The 24,200-nt window shown below is 41.1% G+C and overlaps 1 protein-coding gene across 3 annotated transcripts in view; it reads right to left on the reverse strand.

Moving 5' to 3' along the window:
- The window catches only part of LOC139685618 (uncharacterized), a 144,657-nt gene extending 121,109 nt beyond the window's left edge, over window positions 1-23,548 (reverse strand). For all 3 annotated transcript variants that reach the window (XM_071582555.1, XM_071582556.1, XM_071582557.1), the window contains exon 1: window positions 23,469-23,548. In XM_071582555.1, the coding sequence (XP_071438656.1) occupies window positions 23,469-23,508 (40 nt within the window). In that variant the 5' untranslated portion in view covers window positions 23,509-23,548. The remainder of the gene's footprint in view (window positions 1-23,468) is intronic.
- Window positions 23,549-24,200: the final 652 nt, after the last annotated feature.

A 24,200-nucleotide genomic window follows, 5' to 3' on the forward strand; every position in this document is an offset into this window, starting at 1 on the left:
TGGAACAAAAATAATGTCATGAAGCCAAATGGCTAACCCCAGCAGGATGGATGTGGATACCCATGGACTGTCGCCACTGTCGGACGAAGTTCATCTTTCCTCACACCCCTCCCCAACATCCTTTCCTTCTTATTACCTCCCCTCTTCATAATAACTAGGCTATACTAGAATACTAGTAAATACCTACGAAATATATAACTATAATAACAATGAGAAAGTCCCACGTTAAAGATCGGTTCCCGAGGTTTAAAAGCCCAACGCTCCGGAGGCTGGTTTCAGAAAATATACGAAACCCATCGGTGTGACGTCAACCCTACCAATAAATTACGCTCACCTCGAGCTGTTGATATTCCTCCCTACAGCCGTCGAATAGAATTGAAATCTCGTCAAACCGTACGAAAATTGATGCAACCTTTTGAAAGGTAAGGGTATACAAACAATATTCACTATAAAAACGCTTCTTTGCAAGAAAAATATTGTTGCACTTAATCGGTTCTCCTACAATACAGGTTTTAGGCAAATGAGATAATGCATTCCAGTTATCTAATGGACGAACATTTCTTGGCAAAATCTCAAACTATTAAACGTTGTTTAGACCCTTTTTGCAGCTAATAGTAAACATCAGTCAAGTTTACCATTTCAATTTTTTATCCTAAGCTAATAGTAAAAACTTGAAAGGAATTACAATTATAAGAACAAGTAAAATTAGCTGGCATAAAATATCGCAAATACTTCGTATTGAAAAATGCAGATAGAAAAAAAATAAACGATACTTTCCAATTATCTATATACGCTCAAGAGCCCCAATCTCTTAAGCGCAAAGTGTGTTCCAATTGCGTCCGCCACGTCATCTGGGCTAGACACGTTGAAACAGATGTTCACCGTGCTTTATCTGCGCCATCAGACGTCATCCTTTAACGGCAGAAATATTTGTAGGAAGTGATGGAAAAATGGCAGACTTTCTGCGTATATTATTAAAGCATCTTACAACTCAATAACATGATCAGGAATTACCTGAATCAAGGTATTGTTACGACTCCATTTGAATACTTTTCACTAGGACCAAATCTTAGTAATCCTTAATGAATACTTTATTTTGGTCTTCGTGAAGGGCCAATTATGTAGGAATTCTTATAAGATTGCGCCTCGTCAAAACAACTCCAAAATCACAATCTATTATACTTCCGCAAACGTGAAGTGACCAAAATCCAGAACTAAAGGGTGCGTACAATAGGTATCGGGACTGGTTCCAAAAATCAAAATGTATTGCAGTAATCATTACAATTACCTAATAACCTTCAAAATGCATTCCTCCTGCATCGATACACTTAGTTCGGCGCGTCTGCCACTCGTCAAAAGCCCGGTGGAAGTCGGTTTCCGGAATACTGTTGAGAGCCTTTGTCGTTGCCGCTTGAACAGCCTCGATGGACTCAAACCGATATCCTTTGAGCTCATGTTGAGCTATTTTTTGAGAGAATAACATTGTAGAGAAAATCTTCATCTTCCTGGACGCAGTCCAAAATTTCTTGCGAAATTTTCACCCGCGACAGTTAGTGTTCCTCGCTCCCGACTTTCGGTGACAGCTCCGCGCACACTTTCCTCATCGCAAGATCCTCTGTTACGATGGTGTGGACGGTTCCGACTGAAAGGCCGGTCTCCTCACTGATAAGGGCAATGGTTAAACGCCTGTCAGAGTCCAAAACTTTTTTTCACTTTTGCTACCTGAGCATCGATTTGAGCGGTCGTCGGGCGTCCGACGCGGTGCTCATCTTCGACGAGCTCTCGGCCTTCCTCCAACATGTTGTGCCACCCAAAAACTCTTGTGTTGCTTAAGGCATCATCCCCATAAGCCTGTTGAATGAGTTCAAGGGTTTCCGACGCGGGTTTCCCGAGTTAAATGCAAAACGCCACAGCGTAGCGTTGTTCGACGGCGCGCTCCATGCTGGACACCACAAACAATCACTCTTCATAAAAATCCACCTTTTGTCTCAACGCTTGTCCGGAGGTGACTGAACTAAAGTGCGCTTGAGTGGTGGGGGACCCCTCTACTGAGCCGACCGGTCTGAACCCCATCCACCGCTCCGTCGAGGCTACAGCGAACCAGTCACGATACTTATTGTACGGACGCTGTCTTATCTTAATGGCCACCCTACTCGAAGACGAATTTCCGTGACGGAGGAGGAAAATGCTATTTTTTAATATTTAACTTGCTGAAAATGCTTTTTAATTGATTTTTAGAATTGTCAATTTTTGAAAATGCCGTAATCAAGCCAGTTCAAGCATTTAAATAATCACTCTGGAGAATATTTGGCAAGGAGACATACTTTCCCTCAATTAATTAACACAATTATTTGAAAACTTGTAATGGTGTTAATTTTTAAGGTGAAATCGAATAAGAGGAACGGATTGTCAAAGCTATAGCAAGTAACATTCCCGTGTAATCATTTGCTAAACAATCGGGAAACTCCAACTGCAAGTTACTATTCAAATTAAGATAATAGATAAGTGTTGTAGACTGTTAATAATTACCAGTCATGCTTTAGATTTTCTGGCAGGTTAAAAAATATGTATTCTTTAGCTCTAGCACCAATGTGATCATTATAAATGTCACTTATTCATCCTCTCTTGATCTTTCCTCACGAAATGACGGGATATTTAAAAAATTCAGCGTAGATGCGTTCCAATCGTAACCATGAGTTCATTGTCTTCCATCAGCGGCGATCTACCGAGGTTGATTGCAAAACACCCAAACATATCATCTTCTTCCAAGCGTCATAAATATCAGCCAGATATCAATGAAAGTGCTTTGGAATTATAAATTTCTTTCAGAACCACAAGGTTAGCTTGTCAGAAATTTTACTTAAACATTGAATGAATGCATGGGTGCATGCAAATTTGAATTTCAATTAGCATATCCTTCATTGAAAGTCTTGAGTGCATTATGGGTTTTTCATATTTTTGAAATATCTGCGGTTAAAAAGCATCCAGCATCTTTAAACGGCGTAAATAGGGTAAAGGGAGAGGAAGATGAGGCGTATTACTTGTCGGCCGCTGCGATTTGAATTGGCTCGGGAGGATTGTGGGCGGAGGATTATCCTCATGACTCCACTCCCGGCGGGGCTTGAGCGAAAAGGGGCTGGCACGCAATGGCGAACACGTGCGGCTTTACGGCCATCGTGAACGAGCCAGCTCTTGAAAAACGTCATGGCTGCAAGGAAGCCACCGAAATCAAGGGAGCCGAGCTAAGATAGTTTCCAGATCAAATGTTTATACACAGAAATATATCACAACAAGGTTGAATTCCATAAGTATATAAGATAAAATACTTGCATCTGACATGATGATACATAAATAATAAGTGCCGGTAATTAGTCGGTAGTATTCGACGACAAAACATTCACAAATGACGAAGTTGAAATAGACTCAGTTTTTAAAAAAAAATTGCCAAAACTTGAAAAGGAATTTTAATTGCGAGTGGAGAATATGTTAAAGAGTCATTAAGGATAACAGTAGCAAACTCTATAAGTTAAACATCGGCATTACATTGGGAAAAAAATGTTTACAATGGAATAAATAAATTTAGAGAAAATACTTTTCAGGTCAGTTCTCAGACGGTTTAGCATAAAATTATCACCCCAGCCCCATCAACACCTCAAAATATTCGAACTCAATTTTAGCTCATTCAAGTTTATCTGCTGTATGTGGAAAAATGATCACTGAATTTTTCTTAAACATGACGTGTGTTTAATAAAAGAAAACTAGCCCAATTTCCAGTTTTTATAAAGAGGAGGACGATTTAAATGACATTTAAAAGGCTTCTCATCCATTTTCAAGTTCGCAAAACTTCAGAAACGGGAAATGGAAGCCACGGGATCATCCCATTAGCAGTCAAGAGCGGTCTGAGAATGGCGAGGCACTTCAATTGAGGTAAGCCTTACTCTCATCCAGGGAGCGTTCGTGATCTTACCGGCGATGATGAATCTTCAAGCCTGGCGTAAGAAATTAGCCTGACCCGGGACAGAAGACCCGAATCTGCCTTCATCCCCGCGCCTTGTCTTTCCTCCCTTTTCGCTACGTCGACAAGAGGAAAGAATTTTCTAATGCTCCCAAGCCTCGGGCTGCACTGTCACGGACGAGATAGTAACAGAAAAATGTGGCAGTGGACGATTGAAATGATCATTCTTTGCTTGGTTAATCAAATTCCTCATTCTTTACTGACTAACATTATATGTGCTGAAAGTCTTAGTGTGAGTTTAACATTTTTCGTACATAAATTCTCATGGTGACTATCAAGGTTCGGAAAATAAACTGCTTATTTCTCAGTAAGTTACCCAAAGGGTGTGATAACGGATGCTGGGGGATGAGCCGAAAATAGCTGCGGAAACAGTTTCACGAGAAGAGCATTAAAATATTACTGTTCCGTGAGGGGAGAGGAGTGAACAAAATGGATGTATGATAAAATGGGCAGGTTTTGTGATCAGAGCAAACTAGTCGTAAAATCTAATGAATAAGTTGCCTATTGTCTCTGGAAAAGTGTTTTATTCTTTTGAAGCACGATCAGTTCGTCGTAATTCGTTTTAACGTCATAAAGCGTTGTAAAAGGAAATCTATTTATAAGTAAAGACCTCAAAGGTTCTAAATGACCCTTTTTTATTTTCCAATAATCTATTTAAATTGCCTACCTACCCCGGACGTACACTGTAGGTTACATAAATAGCAATGATTAATAACTCCTAGACAATAAAGGCTAACGGTGAGCGCATTAAATATTTGGCCATAGAACAGTTAACTTTAAATTTTAAGGCTTCCATGATTTAAACTTGTCCCATCTAAATTTTTATCGAGTCACTTAAAATGTTTATGGAAACTGAAATCTGCCAATGCAGGCATCTGCCATTACGAGAATATTACAACAGGAGCCTTAAGCAATTTTCCACAGGGTAACTTCTGCTAGGACAATGTTGAAGGTGTCTTCCTCCAAGAGCAAGAAGGAAACTGCATAGTCAGCAATCTTGGGATGAGCATTCCCCACAAAACCATTTAAAGGCGTGAAAGTGAAGAATTATCGAAGAGGAATGTCATAAAGGTACGAAATTTGCCACTTAATTGTATAAAATGAAACTAATTTTCGGGGGTTATATAAAATTTAGGCCTAATTTACAAATAAGATTAGCTTTAGAAAACAAAGGAGTCGTGAAATAGCTTGAAAAAATTGACACCCTTGTTAATTATGTGTCACCTATTCTATGACTTGGAAAGTTCAACACAGAATTCTCAAAAGATCATGAAAAGGAACTTACGTATGTCTCATTGAACAAAAATTGCTATGCTTTCCTCTTTGTGTTCCTTGTGCTCAAGCTATCGGACTTGCGGAGCGTACCAAGTTGAATCAGGGATTTTTAGCTGAATCATGCAATCAGCGGTCAACGTTTCGACTGCTAACTCTGCCATCATCCTCAGGGGTTCGAGTCACTGGTGTAATCTAATTATTTGGAACCTTATTAAGCCAGTTACTTATCTGTCTTCTAGTAGAAATTGAAAGATTTCAAAAATTGTTTTAAAAGTCAAAATGTATCCCTCTCCTTGAAATTATTAGTCCAATATTATTTTTAATGGAAACTACATGTTTACAAGTATTTTCATGCCTTCATAAATGTTAATGACTAAATGAAACTCTATTGAAATCATTTTTCTTCGCATAACTATTGAATCCCTGTTTTACCACGCCAGCTAGAGAAAAGGAAGATGACATATGTCCTATCCATCTATAAAGTGGATTTTTTAGAATAAAAATGAAAATTAAAAGTTTAAATCCACAAGAAAATGCAAATTGGTGTAAAAAACATTTTAAAAAACTTGCTTTAAGGCTTTGAGTTTCTTGTTGTTCCACTATCATCCCCATTTTGCTCAAATTTACGTTACCCTAATTACTTTGTGGAATATAAACTCGGTACTTATTTGCTCAGCATCCAGTTTCTCCCCTATTTCTATCAGTATTCTCTAAAAGTAGAGGTGTGGAACTGGATTTTCCTTTATGCTAGCATCAACCTCATAGGTTTTATCGCTTTACTCCATATATAAATTAAAAATAAAAATCCACGAAAAGCTGTGTGAAAGGTTTTAATGCGATCTCATTCTAAATTAAATTTATTAGTAATAAAGGGTACGCGTCTTCACTGACCATATTAGCTCTACAAAAGCCAACAACACAATGCATTCACCTGTTCTTTTTGGCAACACTAAAATCGGAGACGAACAAGAATTGGACAGGTATCTCTGTCCGCTAACATATCCTCCACCGGAGCATTTATGATTTTCTGTCGCTTGACACGGTACAGTACAGTGCTCTACTGACGTATCGTCCTCTAATACATTTCGCTGTCTTAACACCACACTGATCCTCCCAGAACTCACTCAAAACCCTTAAATTTTGAGTCCTTACCGGAAGAGCATCTCCTCTGTATTTTCCGCCAACCCCTCCCCCAACAGAACACAACGACAAACAACCTGCTCCCTCACACTCTCCTCCAATTACCCATGAAAGGTGACTGAATGTCTCTTCTTTTGGGAAAATGCTACTTCCCGTCTTTCCGCTATTCGAGCAGAAAAATAGCATGTTTTAAACTTGCCCTGTGTCCTCGCAGGATACCAGTACCTAGCACCACACCTTTAGGATGCTCGAGCACAAATGGAGCATCTAACGGAGATAAGTTTCCAACCCAATATTGATCAAAGATTGAGTGGCGTCTGAGGCTGGTCACTCCCTACCTTAAACCTGTGTTCGTGTATCTACAAACATCTTGGAAGATGCACGTGAAGTACTTCAAAACGCATGCTTTGGCTCGACCGTCATTTAGCTCTTCACGGTTTGTAAACTCTCATCCAAACCGTTATCCAGGTCTTAAATCCTGTTCCGTAATTAAACGGACAATGTGACCCTCGGAGCAATTCTCTCAACTGGGTTGAGCTCTCGAACCGACTCTCCAATTACGCAATGCCCGAGTGCTGCCTTCCCCTGCAATAAGTCTGGGAATATCCTCCGCATACCTTCGTCAGAAACCGCATTTGTGACCCCCCCCCCTGGACAATACTCAAATCGTTCCCAAAAGGATACGCAACTCTAACTCTCTTCCCGCAATATTATCAGCGCCCTCTCACCCGCAGGTTTCAACAAATCCCATGTATTACGCACGAGACTTCCCCACGTCCTCCGTAACAGAGTGAACTAACCTCTTCAAACGTCTTTCAAAGACGAAGAATCGAGTCCTTGATGATATTTTTACCGCTTCCTTTAGCATAATTACGCATTATTAAAGTAAAATTCGTCAAAATTATCTCCTGTAGTAAAGTAAGTTAAGAAACGGTTCAAATCTTATCTCGGATGCTATCTTATCTTATTAATCCGAGATCCATCGAATAATAATACGTTCATATACTAGGTTTGTGTAAAAAGTATTGGAAACAAATTTTTTCCTGACGTGACGGTACGTCGCACCGCGCTTGCATCACACAGACACAGTGGTGGAGGGAATGACCTTCAATACACGCCAAGCGTTAATCGTCTGCAAGGGTTAGTTGGGGCTAGATCGTGTTTTAATGGCCCCCTGTCGAGTGACTCGATGCCAGCGCAAAATGCAGCGAACGATTGAACAGCGGTGTGCCATCAATTTTGTGTTAGACTGGGGTAATCGAGTACGGAGACGTTGGGCATGATTTTCCAAGTGTTCAAGGGTGAAAGCATGTCTCTATCTGGAGTTTTCAGTGGCTCAAGCTCTTCAAAAATGGTCGAGAGAGTGTGAAGGACGAGCCCCAAGCCGAATAGCCATCGACGTCAAAAACTAACGACATCGTGCAACGTGCACGTGAAGTACTGAATTCGGACCGTCGGTTCAGTGTGTGAATGATCGCAGATTGCATTGGCATTGGTAAGGTGATGGTGCTCACACAATTATCACTGAAAGTTTGGTGATGAGAAAGATTGGTCCTTAGCTCGTTCCGAAGATCTTGACGGGCGACCAAAAGCATAGTCGAGTGTCTGATTACGAAAACCTTATGCAATGGCATCGCGACGATTCCCCAACCCCAATACAGTCCTGACTTGACGCCAGTATATTTTTTTCTATTCCTAAAAGTGAAATCCTCCCTCAAAGGACACAACCATGGGACCCTAAGTGTCATCAAAGAAGCTTGCACGTCTACCCTTAAGGACCTCCGTAATCCGCCTGCCAGGGAGCCTTCGAGTCGTGGAACAAGCCGCTGGCAAAAGTGTGTCGACGTTCATGGGATGTACTTTGAAGAATTTTGAGGCATTGTAGCAAAATCTGAAATAAATCTATTTTTCCGAAATTTTTCCCGATAATTTTTATACAAACCTTGTACTTATTGGGCTGGTCATTTATGAGACCTAGGTAAGGTTGGTGAGAGGTTTATAGAAAATAACGAATAAAATACGGAGCGTACCAGCTTTATTAGCCGTATCGAAAAAACAGATTCACTCTGAGTCTCCCCTGTCGTTTCGACTCCTTTTCTGGGTGCCGGATGGTATGCAGGTGTTGGCCCCGTGTTGGCTCGATGGGAGGGCCAAGGTCCGAATGCCGGAGGAGAGCGCGTTGGCTGCCAGCGGAGGTATAAGAGTAGGAAGGGGAAATCTTCCGCATGCACTCTCAATTGCATGGGAGGCGACGCACAGACACCAAGATGGTTCCCACCATCTTGGTACTTTTTGGAACCATCTTAGGGTCTGTGCGTCGCCTCGCTCAGTACGCACCCTACTGTGGTGGTGCGCAGGATGTGCTTCTTCTACTTTGCTCACTGTGAACTATTAAAATGTGCGTTGCAATAGAAAACCCCGCGAGTTTTGAAGTGCGATCTGTGATTAGGTTTTTACCGGCAAAAAGAGCCACTTGAAAGCCAATTGAAATTCATGGGCAACTTTTTGAATTGTGCGGAGGCGGAAATATTGGTGAAGGCGGAGTGATGCATCCAGTTGAAATGGCCAAATGTTGACGACGAGGACCGCAGTGGTCGGCCGAGTTTTGTGACAGATGACGGTCGAAATCAACGAAAAAATTCGTGAAAATTGATCCGATTTACCTCTTGCGTGGCTTGGAACAGAGTGCCTTGACAGTGACGCAGAATTGCACGCTGGTGTAAACAAGTGGCTAAAATTTAAGGCGGCAGATTTCTTCAGGGACGGAATTGTAAAGCTTGCGCATCGTAATAATAAATTCCTCAATTTGAATGGTGAGTATACAGAAAAATAGTTTAAAAATATGCCTTTCAAATTTATATGATAAAAATTTGTTTTGTCACTAATTTCATGCATATTTTTCAAAACGTAAGTTACTTTCTGCACCGGTCTCGTGCAATGCAGATAATTTTAATTTAAGTTCAAACTCTTTTTATTTGTTTGAATTGTTTAAACTTCATGTCTTGGGACACTCTTTAATTCATCTACAGCATATCATAACGATAGAACAGTATTTTATTCGACGTGTTGATATTTTTGTTTCAGGGAAAACAATGTTTAAACTTTAACCTGCACGATCAATTCGCAATGCTGCTTGGATTACTTACCAAAGAAAAGACAGATCCGGCTGTCCTTGAAGCAATTAAATTCACGTATAAACTTTTTTTATGTTATCATTTTTTTGAGAGCAATGTTTTTCCATGTTGTTGATAATGAATCCTGGCTCTTTTTGAGCATCACAACGCGGGAGTACATGTACTTTTGTGAATCCTCAACTTCTTCCGTTTTTTCATACTAAGAAAAATTCGCCAGCTGTAAGGCACTTCATTATTAATGGTCGCTTAAACCTTTATGTTCTATATTGATAGAATAATTAGAAATGTCCATGTTTAACCTTTAAAAATTATTTTTCAAGAAAAAACTTAAAGAAAATTTTTGAAGCATCGTTTGCGACGCTAAAATGTGTCCTTGAATGTTGATATTTTATCTCTTCGTATACCAGTGGTTTGTGAAAGAGCTATGAAAATTTGCCCTTCTTATTCAGTGTTTCATACATGAATCGTTTCAGGCACCAACTAGTGCAATTCTTTCATGATGATAGAAAGTACTTGATAAAACCCTGATTTATTTAAATGCAAAATACTTCTTTTAATTTACGAAATAGATTCTGTCACCAAGTTATCTCGCAACATCAGAGTAATACAGGTAGTCTGTAAAATGGATGGCTTAAATATGTTTTCTCTGAGAGCGAAATAAAGGAAGTAACAGCTGCGGTCCATGTTAGTTAGAAATAATTATCATCCATAATATTTATAAGCATAATAGTATCCATGCCAGTTTTCCTTATTTGTTCAGTTTTAGAAATGGGAAAATATGTGGCATATTTTCGAAGTTGTCGTTATTTTTCACTTTTCATAATTTCCCAAATGTAGTTGTCATTAGTGTTATGCTTGCGAAATACACTAAAAATTATCTTAAGAATGGAATTCTTTTGCATATTCTCAGTGCTCGTAACAATGGCGAAGGAGCTTTCTTCACGAGTTACTAACAAGAACTACCACATTTCCTAATATGGGCAGATGTTCTCTCATAAGTACAAGTCATTCTTTCGCGTTACGCAAACGCAACTCTTCGGCTATCGTGCATGCCTGACGTGGCTGCACCCCCCCCCGTCATATGCCGGAGGCCTGAGGGGAACCATAAAGTCAAATGATTTAGATGGAGCTATCATTAACATCCCACTCACGGTAAATTATTGAGGATATAATTTTAACCTCATGTGCCGCCTAGGTAAGACTCGCGTTTCTTCTTACCAAACATTTAAACGGCGGCGCTATGGGGCAAAAAGTCACTCATATAACGACCCGGCTAACCGACGAATCCCATCTGAATGGCTGTTTGGCTTTGAGTCAAAATATCACCCCCGCCCGCCTCCCTCTCCGGTGGCACAATGACTCTGAGTTCTTGCCAATTCGAGCCGTGCAGGGATTCCGAAAGGTGGGCTCGAAAGCGACTGAGTCTTTTCCACTCCTTCGCAGTCGAGGGGAAGGGCGCGGCGCGCGATAGGCGAAGGAATCCATTTTGGGACGGGGATTTAGCCGTGCGTGCCCGTCCCAGGAGGTAAAGCGAGCGGACGGGAAAGCGTCCGTCGGTGGCGATGGAGAGGGGAAAATGGACGAGGGGGAGAGTGTTATTAAATGACGCGCGGGAGCTCTTGGGAAGTACAAGTGCGTGCGGAATTGCCCGCGGCACATTTGGAAAGTCCGTTGGGGCAGAGAGGTGCGCTCGAGTGACCGAAAGGAGTTGAGTGGAGTCGGCGTCAATGACTCAGAATTAAGATTTCAACACATTCACTTCAATGAGGAGGGAATATTAAACAGTCGGATTCTTTTTCTACCTATTATGTAATTTAAAAACGTTTTTAATGATTTATGCCGACAGCTTCGTACATTGTAAACGGCAGCCGCATAATGCGATTGTCTCGGATTAGTTCTCGAAAAGTAAACTTTTATAGTCCATATTATTTTCCGCAAATTCCTTAAGCGAAATTTGACGGTTTTGAATTATTTCTTTCGGGTTTCACTTTCAAAGAAATGTGGCAAAACTGCGAATTCTTTATACAAAACTGCACTGCAGTCCCTTATCTCCTTCCCCACTTATTCTCTTCACGTCATATGTATGTATTTATTTATTTACATTGTATATATTTGTGTCCACCATCGAAGTGATTGAGAGAGCTGTGGCCACTATTGACGTGATCTCCCTAAATATATCATCCCCCATGATGGTCTCTCCCCTCTTCAACGGTTCATTTTCAGTTTTTTCGGTTTTGACGATAGCCACAGCATTCAAATCAAAGGTCCAGCCATGGGAAGTTGGTTGATTTCTTTGTATGCCAGTCCTACCTTTCCTCCTCAAAACAAACTTCCTCTGTCGCCCAACCCTGAGATTCTTACTTTGGGTAAGGCACAATGATGGTATTGTCCTCGTTTGGCAATGTGGAATGGACGCCCCTAAAGCTTTTCTCTCTTCCCTAGATAAAAATCCTCTGTTTCCTTCACATCCACCATTTCTTCCACTCAAATCACATTTTTAGATGCCCGAATCTCCCTCCTCTAAATTAAATTCCACACTTCGGTCCTCATCAAACCCAAAAACTAACAGCTAAATCTTTACTTTTATAGCTGTCATCCTCTCCACACTGAACAGTCAAATTAGTTGTTATTTTGTTATTATTAATAGTTAAAACTGTGGAAAAGTACACATTTAGTTTTTCTCATAAACAGTCAAATCCGTACTATCTTTCTATCAGACGCCTTCACATCCACGGCAACGCTGGTTCTCTAAATGAATTCGTTTTAAGGTTTCGTACTCCACTCATCCGACGTGGTTATCCGGACTCTCTCCTGCGCAAAATATCCTAACACACATTCGTACATACACCCCGAAAATATCCCATTAGGAGAAAAGTGACAATCTACCCATTTGCAGAACCTACTTCCCTGGCAGTGCAGCTCCTAAAGATTAACCTTAGAGCCCTTAGCCCCACCCTCCCTAACAACATAACCTTTAAATTAGGAATCAGCTCGTTGAGACTTATATATGCAGTCCACCTTTCTATGGGCATGAGGCGTGCTTGATAGGCATAGAAATGGAAAGATCGGATTCAATGGAAATGTAATACTACCGTAGAATCATGACAATGTAATTGAACAGAAGACCCATAATAATGATGAAGTACTTTGAAGAACCAGGCGAAGAGAGAATTTAGTGAGTTACACTGACAAGAAGAAGAATGTAAATCGGACATATCCTGAAGTACGAGAGCTTATCGAGGACCATGACTGAAGGAGGCAATTAGGAAGAATTGTTGAAATTATGATGAAGGCCGAGCATGAACTTCAAGGAGCAAATTATGGGCATTGTTGGTGCAAAGAGGCATGAAGGAGTGAAGAGGGAACGCTGGGAACAGCTGGGAACACAATAATTCAGTGGTTCTACGAAACCACTAGGATACCGCGACATGGGGAGTATCGTAGGGAAATTGTAAATACTAAGCTAGGTTCCCTGGGATATGAAAACTTATTTTTCAAAAATGACAGAAAAACCTGAATAACATGAATCAACAACCAGAGATATTAAGAATACATTACGAACATAGAAAAGAGCTCTCGTTGGTAGCGGCAGGAGGAGGAGAGAGAACGCGAAGCGATCACCACCAAATTGCTCATCTTATATTAGAGATCATATCAATCACATCATATCATGGCATATCATATCGTCTCATATACTCATCACACGTTACATATCGCCACATATCACAATACATCGCATCACATCACATCTTTTCACGTAGTATCATTATATATTATTTAAGTTGGGTGACACACACGTGACAAACACAAGAAAAGAAAAAAATATAAGCATAGAAAAAAAGATAAAATTGAAACGAGAATCACTCATTGAATTGTCAGTAGCACGGCCATACCCTCTGGGAGTGAAAGGGATGGGGCGACGGAGAAGTTGGGAGAGAAGAAAGTAGGGAGGGTGGAGAGGTGAGGAAGAGGAGAATTGGACTGGGCCGTCGTGAAGAAAGAGAAACGGGTAAATAACATTCCGAATGAACAATTTTGAGTAAATGTTGTATTTATCGGTTTTTCATCTCATCCTCATGCACAATTACTTCTTCATTAGCTATTCCTACCTCCAAGTAAAAGGCTGTGCCACGGAAAACAGCTTTAGTTTATCCTACGATGTTCTCCACATTTTTTATCTTGAAGAAAATTTCCTCTCCAATCCACACACTGAAATGAGGTCACATGGTTCGGAATTCGTTAACTTATGCATTTACGCCCTCAAAACTCTTTAATATCATTTACCTTCTCTCTTTCTAGTGGTAGTAGTAGTATTTGGGGGAGGCGACCGACAGCTGAGGTCATTTGCGTCATTAGGGATGGACAGGAAAGGATGAAGGATGGAGAGAAACCCGGCGTCGGCAATAGCCTACCCTTTACGAAAGGCGCCAAGGGGTCCGCAGTTTAACGTCCCATCCAACGGACGGCGTATTCACTCAAAATGCCCTCGACAAAGCACCTCAAGTAGGGATCGAGATACCACTGAAAAATATTCAAAACCTCCGGGATTTGAATCCAGGCCCTCGGGGTGGGGAGCCAGTACGATAGCTACCGCACCATTCCTCTCTTTCTCCCGCTAAAAGAACTTTTATTACGGCTACGCCTACATGAGTGGTCTGTAATGTTGCCGACCTCAAAAATTTCAGAAAAAATTCAGAAAATTTCAGAAAAAATGTTTTATATCTTTGTTAGGTCGGGAACTTTTCAGACCACCCTCTTACTTCAACAATGATGAATATCACACCGTTGCCCATATCAAACCTATGGGCAAACCTTCATTGAATTATGAATGAAATCAATCAATCTATATATATAAAGGAGAGTGTTTGTTTGTATGTATGTAATTTGTTTACTTTTTTGCTGTCATAGAAACAGCATTTTTCCAACTATGCCAGCAGGATACTTTTGCAAGAACACTATTGTATTCAGAATTGCCGAGATATTATACGTGGAATACATCAAGGAAAGTCTTTTGTTGAAGAAAAATGGGCAACTTTGATCCTGAGAATAATATTTATTCATGTGACGCATTGGGCCGAGTCTACACAGTCCATCCTAACAACGCCGAATATTATTTTTTAAGAATGCTTCTACATACCATTAGAGGACCTCGCTCATTTGCAGAATTAAGAACGGTAAACGGAGAAATATGTGAGACATTCAGAGAAGCTTGCCAGAATTTAGGGTTGCTAGAAGGAGATCAACACTGGGATGACTCATTGCGAGAGGCCAGTTTGATTTCTCTTCCAGGACAAATCTGAATTTTGTTTGCCATCATAATAACCTCCTGTAATCCATCTAACCCAAAAAAATTATGGGAAAAATATAAATAATCAATGAGTGAGGATATACTGGCTAAAGTTCGAAGTGAAAATCCTACATTGGATATTACGTTTAACTCCGACATTTTTAATAAAACTTTGATTATTTTGGAGGAAAAGTGTATCACCATGGTTGACAAGACTTTAGTGGAACTCGGTCTTTTTGCACCTGTGCAAGATCAACAGGGTGTATTTTATCCAGATTATATACGTGAAACTAGCTACAATGTCTTAGACTTAGAAACATACATCGCGGATAAAAAGCCACTTCTTAATGAAGATCAGAAATTCGCGTACGAAACAATAATGGATCAAGTAGATAAACAAGAAGGAGTTATCATTTTTCTCGATGCTGCTGGTGGCACGGGAAAAACATTTTTAATTAATTTAGTTCTCGCTAAAATCAGGGTTCATGGAGAAATTGCTCTAGCCGTTGCATCTTCAGGTATTTCAGCGACATTAATGGAAGGAGGAAGAACAGCCCACTCTGCCCTTAAGTTGCCACTTAATTTTTCCCGACAAGAAAATCCCACATGTCATATAAATAAAACAAGCGGCCAGGCACAAGTTCTTATAGAATGTAAATTGATAGTATGAGATGAGTGTACGATGGCTCATAAAACATCTCTTGAGGCCCTCAACGCAACACTTCAAGATCTTAGAGGAAACTGCAGTTTAATGGGAGGAGCTCTGGTACTCCTGTGTGGAGACTTCCGTCAAACTCTGCCTGTCATTCCAAAATCGACTCCAGCCGATAAAATTTATGCCCGTTTAAAACATTCTGTTCTATGGAATCATGTCCCAGAAATTAGCCTTAAACAAAACATGCGAATCCTCTTAAGAGATGGGAATGCTCAAAATTTTGCAAATAAACTTTTGGAGATTGGAGAAGATAGATTAGCTATTGAAGCATCTGGAATGATAAAATTGTCATCAGATTTATGTGTATCGGTGAAAACTGTCCGCGATATGATACAAGCAGTCTATCCTAACGTTAATCAAAATTATAAAAATTTAGAATGGTTGCGAGAAAGAGCCATTCTTGCTCCTAAGAACGATGATGTTAATGAAATTAACAAGGAGATACTAGCCATGCTGCCAGGAGACGTGATTGAATATAAATCGGTTGATACCGTAGTGGATGCTGACGAAGCCGTCAATTATCCAACGGAATTCCTAAATTCACTTGATCCAGCTGGATTGCCACAACATCGCCTTATACTTAAAGTAGGATCTCCAATCATTTTATTGCGAAATTTAGATCCACCAAAACACTGCAATGGGACACGATTGTGTGTGACAAAATTAATGAAAAATATAATCCAAGCAGTCATTTTAACTGGAAAAGGAAAAGGTGAAATAATTTTTATTCCACGGATACCTCTAATCCCAACTGATCTTCCCTTCAACTTTAAAAGATTACAGTTTCCAGTCCGGCTAGCTTTTTCAATTACCATTAATAAATCGCAGGGACAGTCTTTAAAGTTTTGTGGTGTTGATCTAAGTTCACCATGTTTTAGCCACGGGCAACTTTATGTTGCTTGCTCCAGAGTAGGTTCGCCTAAAAATTTATATATTCTTTCTCCTGGATATGAAACAAAAAATGTAGTTTATAAACAGGTGTTAAATAAAAAAGATTCTTAAATTTGTATGAAGTAGTGTATTATTGTACTTTATAATTTGTTGTTATTATTTATGTAGTATATTTATATTATTGTTTCTCCCTAACCCGTGCAAAGCCGGGTATTCAGCTAGTTATGAATAAAACTGGATGGTGACTCCCTTGAAATTGTGAGAACTTAACACGCTGTCTTCAATCTGTGCCTAGCCATAATATAGCCTAGCTAATATATTTCTTTGTCTCCAGGCCTGTTTCATGTAAACTTACGTCTATTGTGGTGTTAAACCCTTTGTTCTTTATTTCTGAGCCTTGTTTCTTGCGGAACTCTCCAGTCATCGTCCTAAAGTATGCACTATGAGACAAATAAAGATTCCAGATGTCGTCTGCCCCTCCGTCTAATCCTATCTTTGGCAAAACTTTCATCAAATGTTCCCAGTTTTCTCTAAAATGCCTTCCAAACCAATTCATAGTGTACAAAAACACATCCAGGCTTATACTTTAATATACCAAATCAATAGTCACCTCATAATTGCCATGGTAATACGCTTAACCTTCCACTTTCTAAACTGAAACTCCTTTGTTTTCCACACTTTTGTCCATGCACTGTGACCAACACCTAATTTTTACCTTTGCCTGGTGTGAAATCAAATGTATAGTCCTGGAGTCCTCTCATGTTGCTAGTTTTTCTTTTTTTGATCGGGTATCAATACTGGTCCATCAAAATTTTCCGGCCAAATTACTCTCTCAAAAATGCTATTAGTGATATTAGACAAAACTTCCATCTATCTGTATTTCTAAATCAATGAAAACTTCTGAAGAGATATTATTACCTGGAAGTCAACTGTATCTTCCCCATAGGTATCGTATTGATATTATATTTTTTCTGTTTCCAAATTTATAATCCGAACATTAAACTTTTCTATACATTCTTTCTATTTTATCAAAAACTCTCTTGCTTTCATCGATCTTTTAGCCATTGTTATTTACCCGCATTTCAGAGATGCAGAGCGAGGATATGCTATGTTTACAAAGGAAAGGCGGAATTGATGCATTGTACAGAAAGGGCCAATCTCTTCCTGGAAGTAAGAGAGTAAAATCCGAGAACACTCTCTTAAATATCAAGCAGGAAAATAATGAAATGATCCGGGAAAGATTCAGCAGAAATAGAAAAAATGAATCGAGGATCTATGCATATGGTTTATGTGGTAATTTATTTGGCCAGAAAGCATAGGTATACGCATAAATTTAATATGATTCGTATCTTAGGTCCAGGCTTACTTGATGATGTGAAAGAAAAGGTATTAGGAGAATTAGAATCATATAAGACTGTAGGGATACATAACATTCACGCGGAATCACTCAAGGGCTTAACAATGTTAATAATAGAGAATATTTATGGACAAATTCAAAGGAATATAGCATTTTTGTGGAAGGAATTACACACACACATATACACACGTGTATATACCTGTATATATATATATACACACACACACGTGTATATATATACACACACACGTATATATATACATAAAATAAGAAAATTTCACTGATGTGAATAATAATTCTAACGGAGAAGCGAAATGTTGTCAGCCAACAAAATTATATAAAAAACACGGGGAAAAGGGTACTCACACAAACGTATTCCGAAATTTTCGGTGGAATGACCACCTTCTTCTGCGGACAGAAGAAATTGTTATTTTTTATGTATGTTTATATATTTTTGTTGGTCAACACCCTCACGCTCATTTCTTTGAATTTTATATACAGATATCTGTGGGGAATTTGTAAAATCAGCTGCTCAGGTGCGAATGGGGAACGGGGAGTCCGGATGGGCAGTGTTAGGATGAGGTGTAAGGGAGGGTTGCCAATTATAACCGTTGCTGTTCAACCTGTATGCAGAGGAAATGATCAAAGAGGCATGAGGAGAACTGGAGGTAGGAATGAAAGTGGGCGGGGAATTCGTAAAATCAGTTAGATTTGCTGATGACCAAGCTTTAGTTTGACAGTCAGCCAAGGGGTTGCAAGCATTGCTGATTGAATTGGAAATTCAGTGCGACAGGTATGGGATGAGAATCAATATTAATAAAACAAAGGTTATGCGATTTTCTAGAAAGAAAAAGGCTAAGCTAAACATTAAAATAGGAGGGCAAAAACTAGAGCAGGTAGAACAGTTTACCTATCTCGGTAGTGTTTTGGACCAACACCTTCAAAGTAGTAGGGACGTAAGGCGAAGAATTGCGCTAGGCAAAGAGGCTTTCACAAGGAGGAGGGAGTTGATAACAGGGACGTTGAGTAAGGTTATTAAGAAAAGACTCGTAAAAACTTTGATATGGAGCGTAGCTATGTACGGTGCGGAAACGTGGTCATAGAAGCAGGAGGATAGACGTAGACTGGAGGCTTTTGAAATGTGGGTGTGGAGAAGAATAGAGAAGGTGAAATGGACAGAGAAGAAAACAAATGAGGAAATACTTGGTATGGTGGTCGAAGAAAGGGGTTTGTTGGGAGAAATCATAAGGAGGCAGGAAAAATGGATTAAGGCAGTGGGATGCTGAAAACTGTAACAGAGGGGAGACCGTTAGGCAAACGTGGAAAGGGCAGGAACAAGATAGGATGCTGGATGGGATGAAGGGAGGAAGGGAGTACACAGAGCTAAAGAGGGACTTGATGTAGAGTTGGATGTTGGGTTGTATTTTGTTCGGAGACACAAAAAATGTATATGATAGTTGTGTCCATTCAAAACTTACCTTAACCGGTGGATTACCTTTTATAAATATATATATAAACACACGTACACGTAGTGGTATTCCATGAGGCGTTCTACTAATGACTATAGGCTCCGGGTTCGATACTCGGAAACCCCTCTGTGCACCCTCACCTTCACCCGAGCCAGTATGTGTTTTTTCGGGTACTGGTTGATTCTGGGAAACCATAGGTGGTGCAGGGGAAGGAACTGGCACCTCCATCCTGAAGTCTGCATTTCACTTGGGCGAGATGTGAGCCCTATCCTCGTCTATCAAACATATAAGTTATCCGTACGTATGTATGCCTATATATACATTCGATATAAGATAAACGAAAAGCAGGCATCGGAAATATACGGATAAATACCAGAGAGAAATAAATTTCACGGAAAAATATAACACATTCAGGATCTGAACTTGGCCGTCTCACTTTGTGGGCGAGTGCTCTGCCATCTCTCCAACTAAGGGAAAGTTTCCGTCGGTTAACTCAATATATGCGTCAGAAGTTTGCAGTGGTACTTCATTGTCTATTAAAATGGAACGCATTCCTTGGGTTATCATCGCTAAACATCTGATTAATTGAGCTTAGCTATGCTACAAGATACATTAATAACCCTTTGCTCATTCCTAAATGAAGAAGTTATATGTTTTATACTACCTACTTCGTATTGTACTGTAATTGCTTATCAAACTCAAACAAGTTATAAGTTTGTGAAGGAAATATGGTCATGTGAAACTTGTAAGGTTTTACGCAGCCGGTGGATTTTTACTATAGCTGTTTCAGCTACATTGATTGTTACTATAGCATATTTTCAAGGTAAGGTCGCTCCTATTTCAGACGATTGATCATTTGTAGCCAACGAAAATATTTATTGTGATAGTACCAAGTGCGTTAGCTATAATGGTACACATGAATTTGAATGGATGTTGCAATGTATCCAACATGGGTAACTCATTGTAAACGGAAAAACATGCTTATTAAGAGGACTGAATCATTTTTTTGTAGCCTCGCGCAACCATTTTACTCCCATTGTATTAGCATACTTATAGCTATCATTAAACATTAAAAGTAAAGGTATGATTTGAAGGAAGACTATTGACATATACTGTAGCTCTTTGGTCAACTGAAGCCATTTTCGCCCCGTAGCAGCCTAATAACTGCAAGAAAAAATTGGGTTTTTGGCCTTTAACAGAGAGCGCAAATGAGGAAATTGTATAAATCAAAGCAAGAGAGACTTTCCGCGGGTTGTGGTAGCATAGCAAAAGTGGCCGATTTGACCAGCCAGCGTCTGGGGCGGGAATGTGCTCTTCTGCGAAGCTCTCCCTGTTCGCGGTGTGCCTATCGTCACGTGGAATAATCGCTGAGATCAAGTATGTGGTCACGTCACGGATCGGGAAATATGAATGCTGTCCTTGAGGGAAATACTTAATATAAATGGGGAGTGTAGGGAAAAAAATTAAAAATATTATGAACATAACGCTTCGAAATGATTAGGCACAGATTTAATAACACCTCTACAAATCCCGCAGTTTACAGAGAGAGGATGCGATTTCAGATCATAATTTAGTACTAATGAGGTGTGGTATTAGACCGAAGTGGGTAAAATAGAGATAGTAGATAAGGGAACGGAATATAGCAGCAATGACCGGGATGAAAGTAAGGAAAATCGAGAGGCAGTGGAAAGCATTATGAAGACAGAGAGGGTAGAGCAGAAAATAAAATTGGAAACGTATCAAAAAAGGGATATCAAAAGTCTCAAAGGAAACTGCTATAGGAACAGTAAATAAAAATGTAAAGAAACCATGCTGGCGGGGTAATTTAAAAGATAGATGAGAGAAGGAAATGAAAGACTCTAAACACAGAATTAGGCAAACAGTAGAACATGTTGATAAAAAATAAACTGAGGCGAGTGACATCTAGGGCAGAAGAACAGTAGTGGAGGAGGCAGTGCGAGGCCGTGGGGAGTCTAAAAGAAAGGATGAAATAGGTGCTCTGTCCTCCTGGAAGGTGACAGACCTCTCTGGAAGCAAAGGAAAAGCCGTGCACATTATTATTATACGGCTGGAGATTTTCAGCGTGAACCAGAAAAAAACAACAGAATTGGAAAGAATGCATGGAAGACCATTATAAATGGTAAATGTTTTAGGTCAGTAAATTTAGACCAAGGAAGAGAATATGACGTGAATGAATAACGCGTAGAACCAGGAATGCTTGAATGCGGGGTAAAAAGCGTATTACGGGGATTGAAATCAATCAAGGCTGATGGAATGGAAAATAATTTCACGGTATTACTTAGTGGCTTAGGAGAACGTGAGAGATAGAAAGCTAAACAGAGAAACATAGAAAAAAATAGGACGAATTTGCCTGTTTCCTAGATTTCAATAAAGCATTTGAAGAATGAATTAGGTGGAATTCGTGGATGTGCAGCCGAGTACATTGAACAGATAGGAGAGATGTTTATAACCTGTACATATCTCAGGCTGCTGAGGTGCGAATGGCGGTTGGAGAATCGTTAGGCACAGGGGTAAGGGGTGCCCGTTATGACCTGCTCTTCAAACGTTTGCGTGGAGGAAATGGTGAAAGAGGAATGGTAAAAAGTTGTGGTCAAAGTGAAATTTGGCGGGGAATTTATAAAGTCAGTTATACTCAATTATCACCCTTGCTGCTCAACTTATGCATGGGAAATGAGGTAAAATAGGCTTGGGAAGAATGGAGATAGGAATGGAAGTCGATTAGGAATTCATGCAATCAGTTAGGATCATGCTTAAAATGGAAATGATCAAGCTTAGTTTGTCAGTCAGCCAAGGGTCAGTTGCAAGTATTGATGATTGCGTTGGAAACTCAGTGTGATAAGTGAGGGATGAGAATAAGTGTAAAGAAAACAAAGGTTTTGCGGTTTTCGAGAAAGAAAGAGGCTTAATTAGTCAGACAAAGAAGCTATCCGAAGGAGTTGGGAATTGGTGAGAGAGAATGAAAGGAAGGAAGTTAATAAACGATTAGTGAGAACTTTGGTATGGAGCGTGGTGCTAAGCGACACAGAAACTTGATTCTTGGCCAGATGTTTGACGTAGATTGGAGACTTTTGAGATTTGATTGTAGAGGAGGACTGAAAAGGTACAATGGACCGGAAGAAAATCAAAAGGAGAAACACTACGCATGATAGGGAAGGAGATGGCGTTGCCGTGAGAAATCTAAAGGATGCGGAAAAGACGGATGCAGAGCATTTCGGTTGACGATGGAATGTTGAAGACTGTAATAGAGGGCATGAGACGCTAGGCAAGCGACGAGCTAACGGTATCAAACTGATTTGGATGTTGGACAGAATGTAAGGGGATGTAATGAATGCGAAACTGTGAAAAATTTGATTGTAGTGTTTTCTTGTCAGGTTAAGCTAGTAAATGTACGAGTGTACCATCGGTATCAATCCAAAACCATACATTATAGTGTGGAATCCTAGATAAGGCAGGCAACGAGTAATTTACTAACTCTGGATATGTTCACATGGATTGCGATGTAATTGTAAACTTCAATGTACGCTTGTCACTTCTTCAATTATTGTCACAAACAAACCAGCGCGGAAAAATATTCCTATTTGTGTTATTTTTTTCCAGTCGAAATAAGTTTTGAAACGTCAAAATATAATCTACGAGCACCGTTTAAACAATGTTTTCCCAACAAGTTTCTCTCTTCTCTCCACAACACGTCACACATTGGGTTCGGACGGATGACCGGCATGCACATTGGCCTGCCATGCGTGTGTTTTATTACCAAGGCGGTCCCATTCCCTCGGTCGAGTAAAATGGCACCTGGGCATCCCCTCGGAGAGCTCAGTGCACCCACCACTTGCACTCGAACCAAAGACAGCATGAACGATGGCTGAAAGGGATTATCACTAAAAAATCAGGCGGTTGCAAATGGCCGCAAGGGATTACGAATGAATTAGAGTAAATCAAGACTGATATCGTTGAACGGAACCGCGATGCAAGTGGGAGTATGGACACATTTCCAGATGGGAAGAACATTTATCGACACTTCCACTCACACTAAAGCTCTGCGAACGGATGTTCCCCGAGTTGGACAATCGCAAAAACTCCATCCTTTGGCATGAAACGTTTTTCGAAGCACGCCGCCGCCGTGCACCACGATTCTTTCCTCCCCCCTCCCCCCCCCTCGCTCACCTGCGCCTTCGCTGCCGTCATCCACCGTCACTTGCACCATCGCGCGGCGTCGCCGTCCGCCGCGCACCGCGAGCCGCACCTCGCTCACCTCCACGTGCACCTTGCCCAGCACCAACCCCTTCCCCCCCACCACCACGCCCCCCTCGTCTTTTGGCTCCCCCCTTTCTTCCACCCCCCTTCCTCCTTTAGCATCCCCCTGGGGGTCCGGCACGTAGAACTTCTCGGCCAGGCGTTCCCCGGGCGTCCTGGGCGCGGGGGGGCGCTCCTTGAGCACCCGTGTGTGCAGCCTCACGACGGCGCGGCCCCTCCGCAACGGCGGCGCGGCCGGCGGGCCGCCGCTGACGAGGGATGAGGAGAGGAGGGCGGGCCGCCGAGGGCTGCTCACGTCGATGTCGGCGGTGTCGATTCGGCGGGGGGGCAGGGCGATGCGCGGGACGACGAGCGGGGTCGGGGGCAGGGGCGAGTAGCGGGGGGAGCGGTGGGGCAGGGGTCGCGGACATGACCGGCCCGAGAGGCCCCCCAGGTACAGGAGGGCGGAGTAGCGGGCCGCCGAGAAACCCGGCGGGCCGTACGGATCGTGTGAGTAGTAGGGCATCGCTGCTCTTCTCACTCGGGGCGCATGGTTCGGCAGACGGCGTCAGACTGCGGACGGAGATGGGCGCAGAGACAGAGGCAGGCATACCCCTTCCCCCGCCCCCCTGGGTGCGGGCTGCTATTCCTGGCGAGGCGGCA

Source organism: Hetaerina americana, unplaced genomic scaffold, assembly GCF_022747635.1.
Source record: "Hetaerina americana unplaced genomic scaffold, ioHetAmer1.1.p SCAF_119, whole genome shotgun sequence".
In the NCBI taxonomy this organism is placed as follows: domain Eukaryota; kingdom Metazoa; phylum Arthropoda; class Insecta; order Odonata; family Calopterygidae; genus Hetaerina; species Hetaerina americana.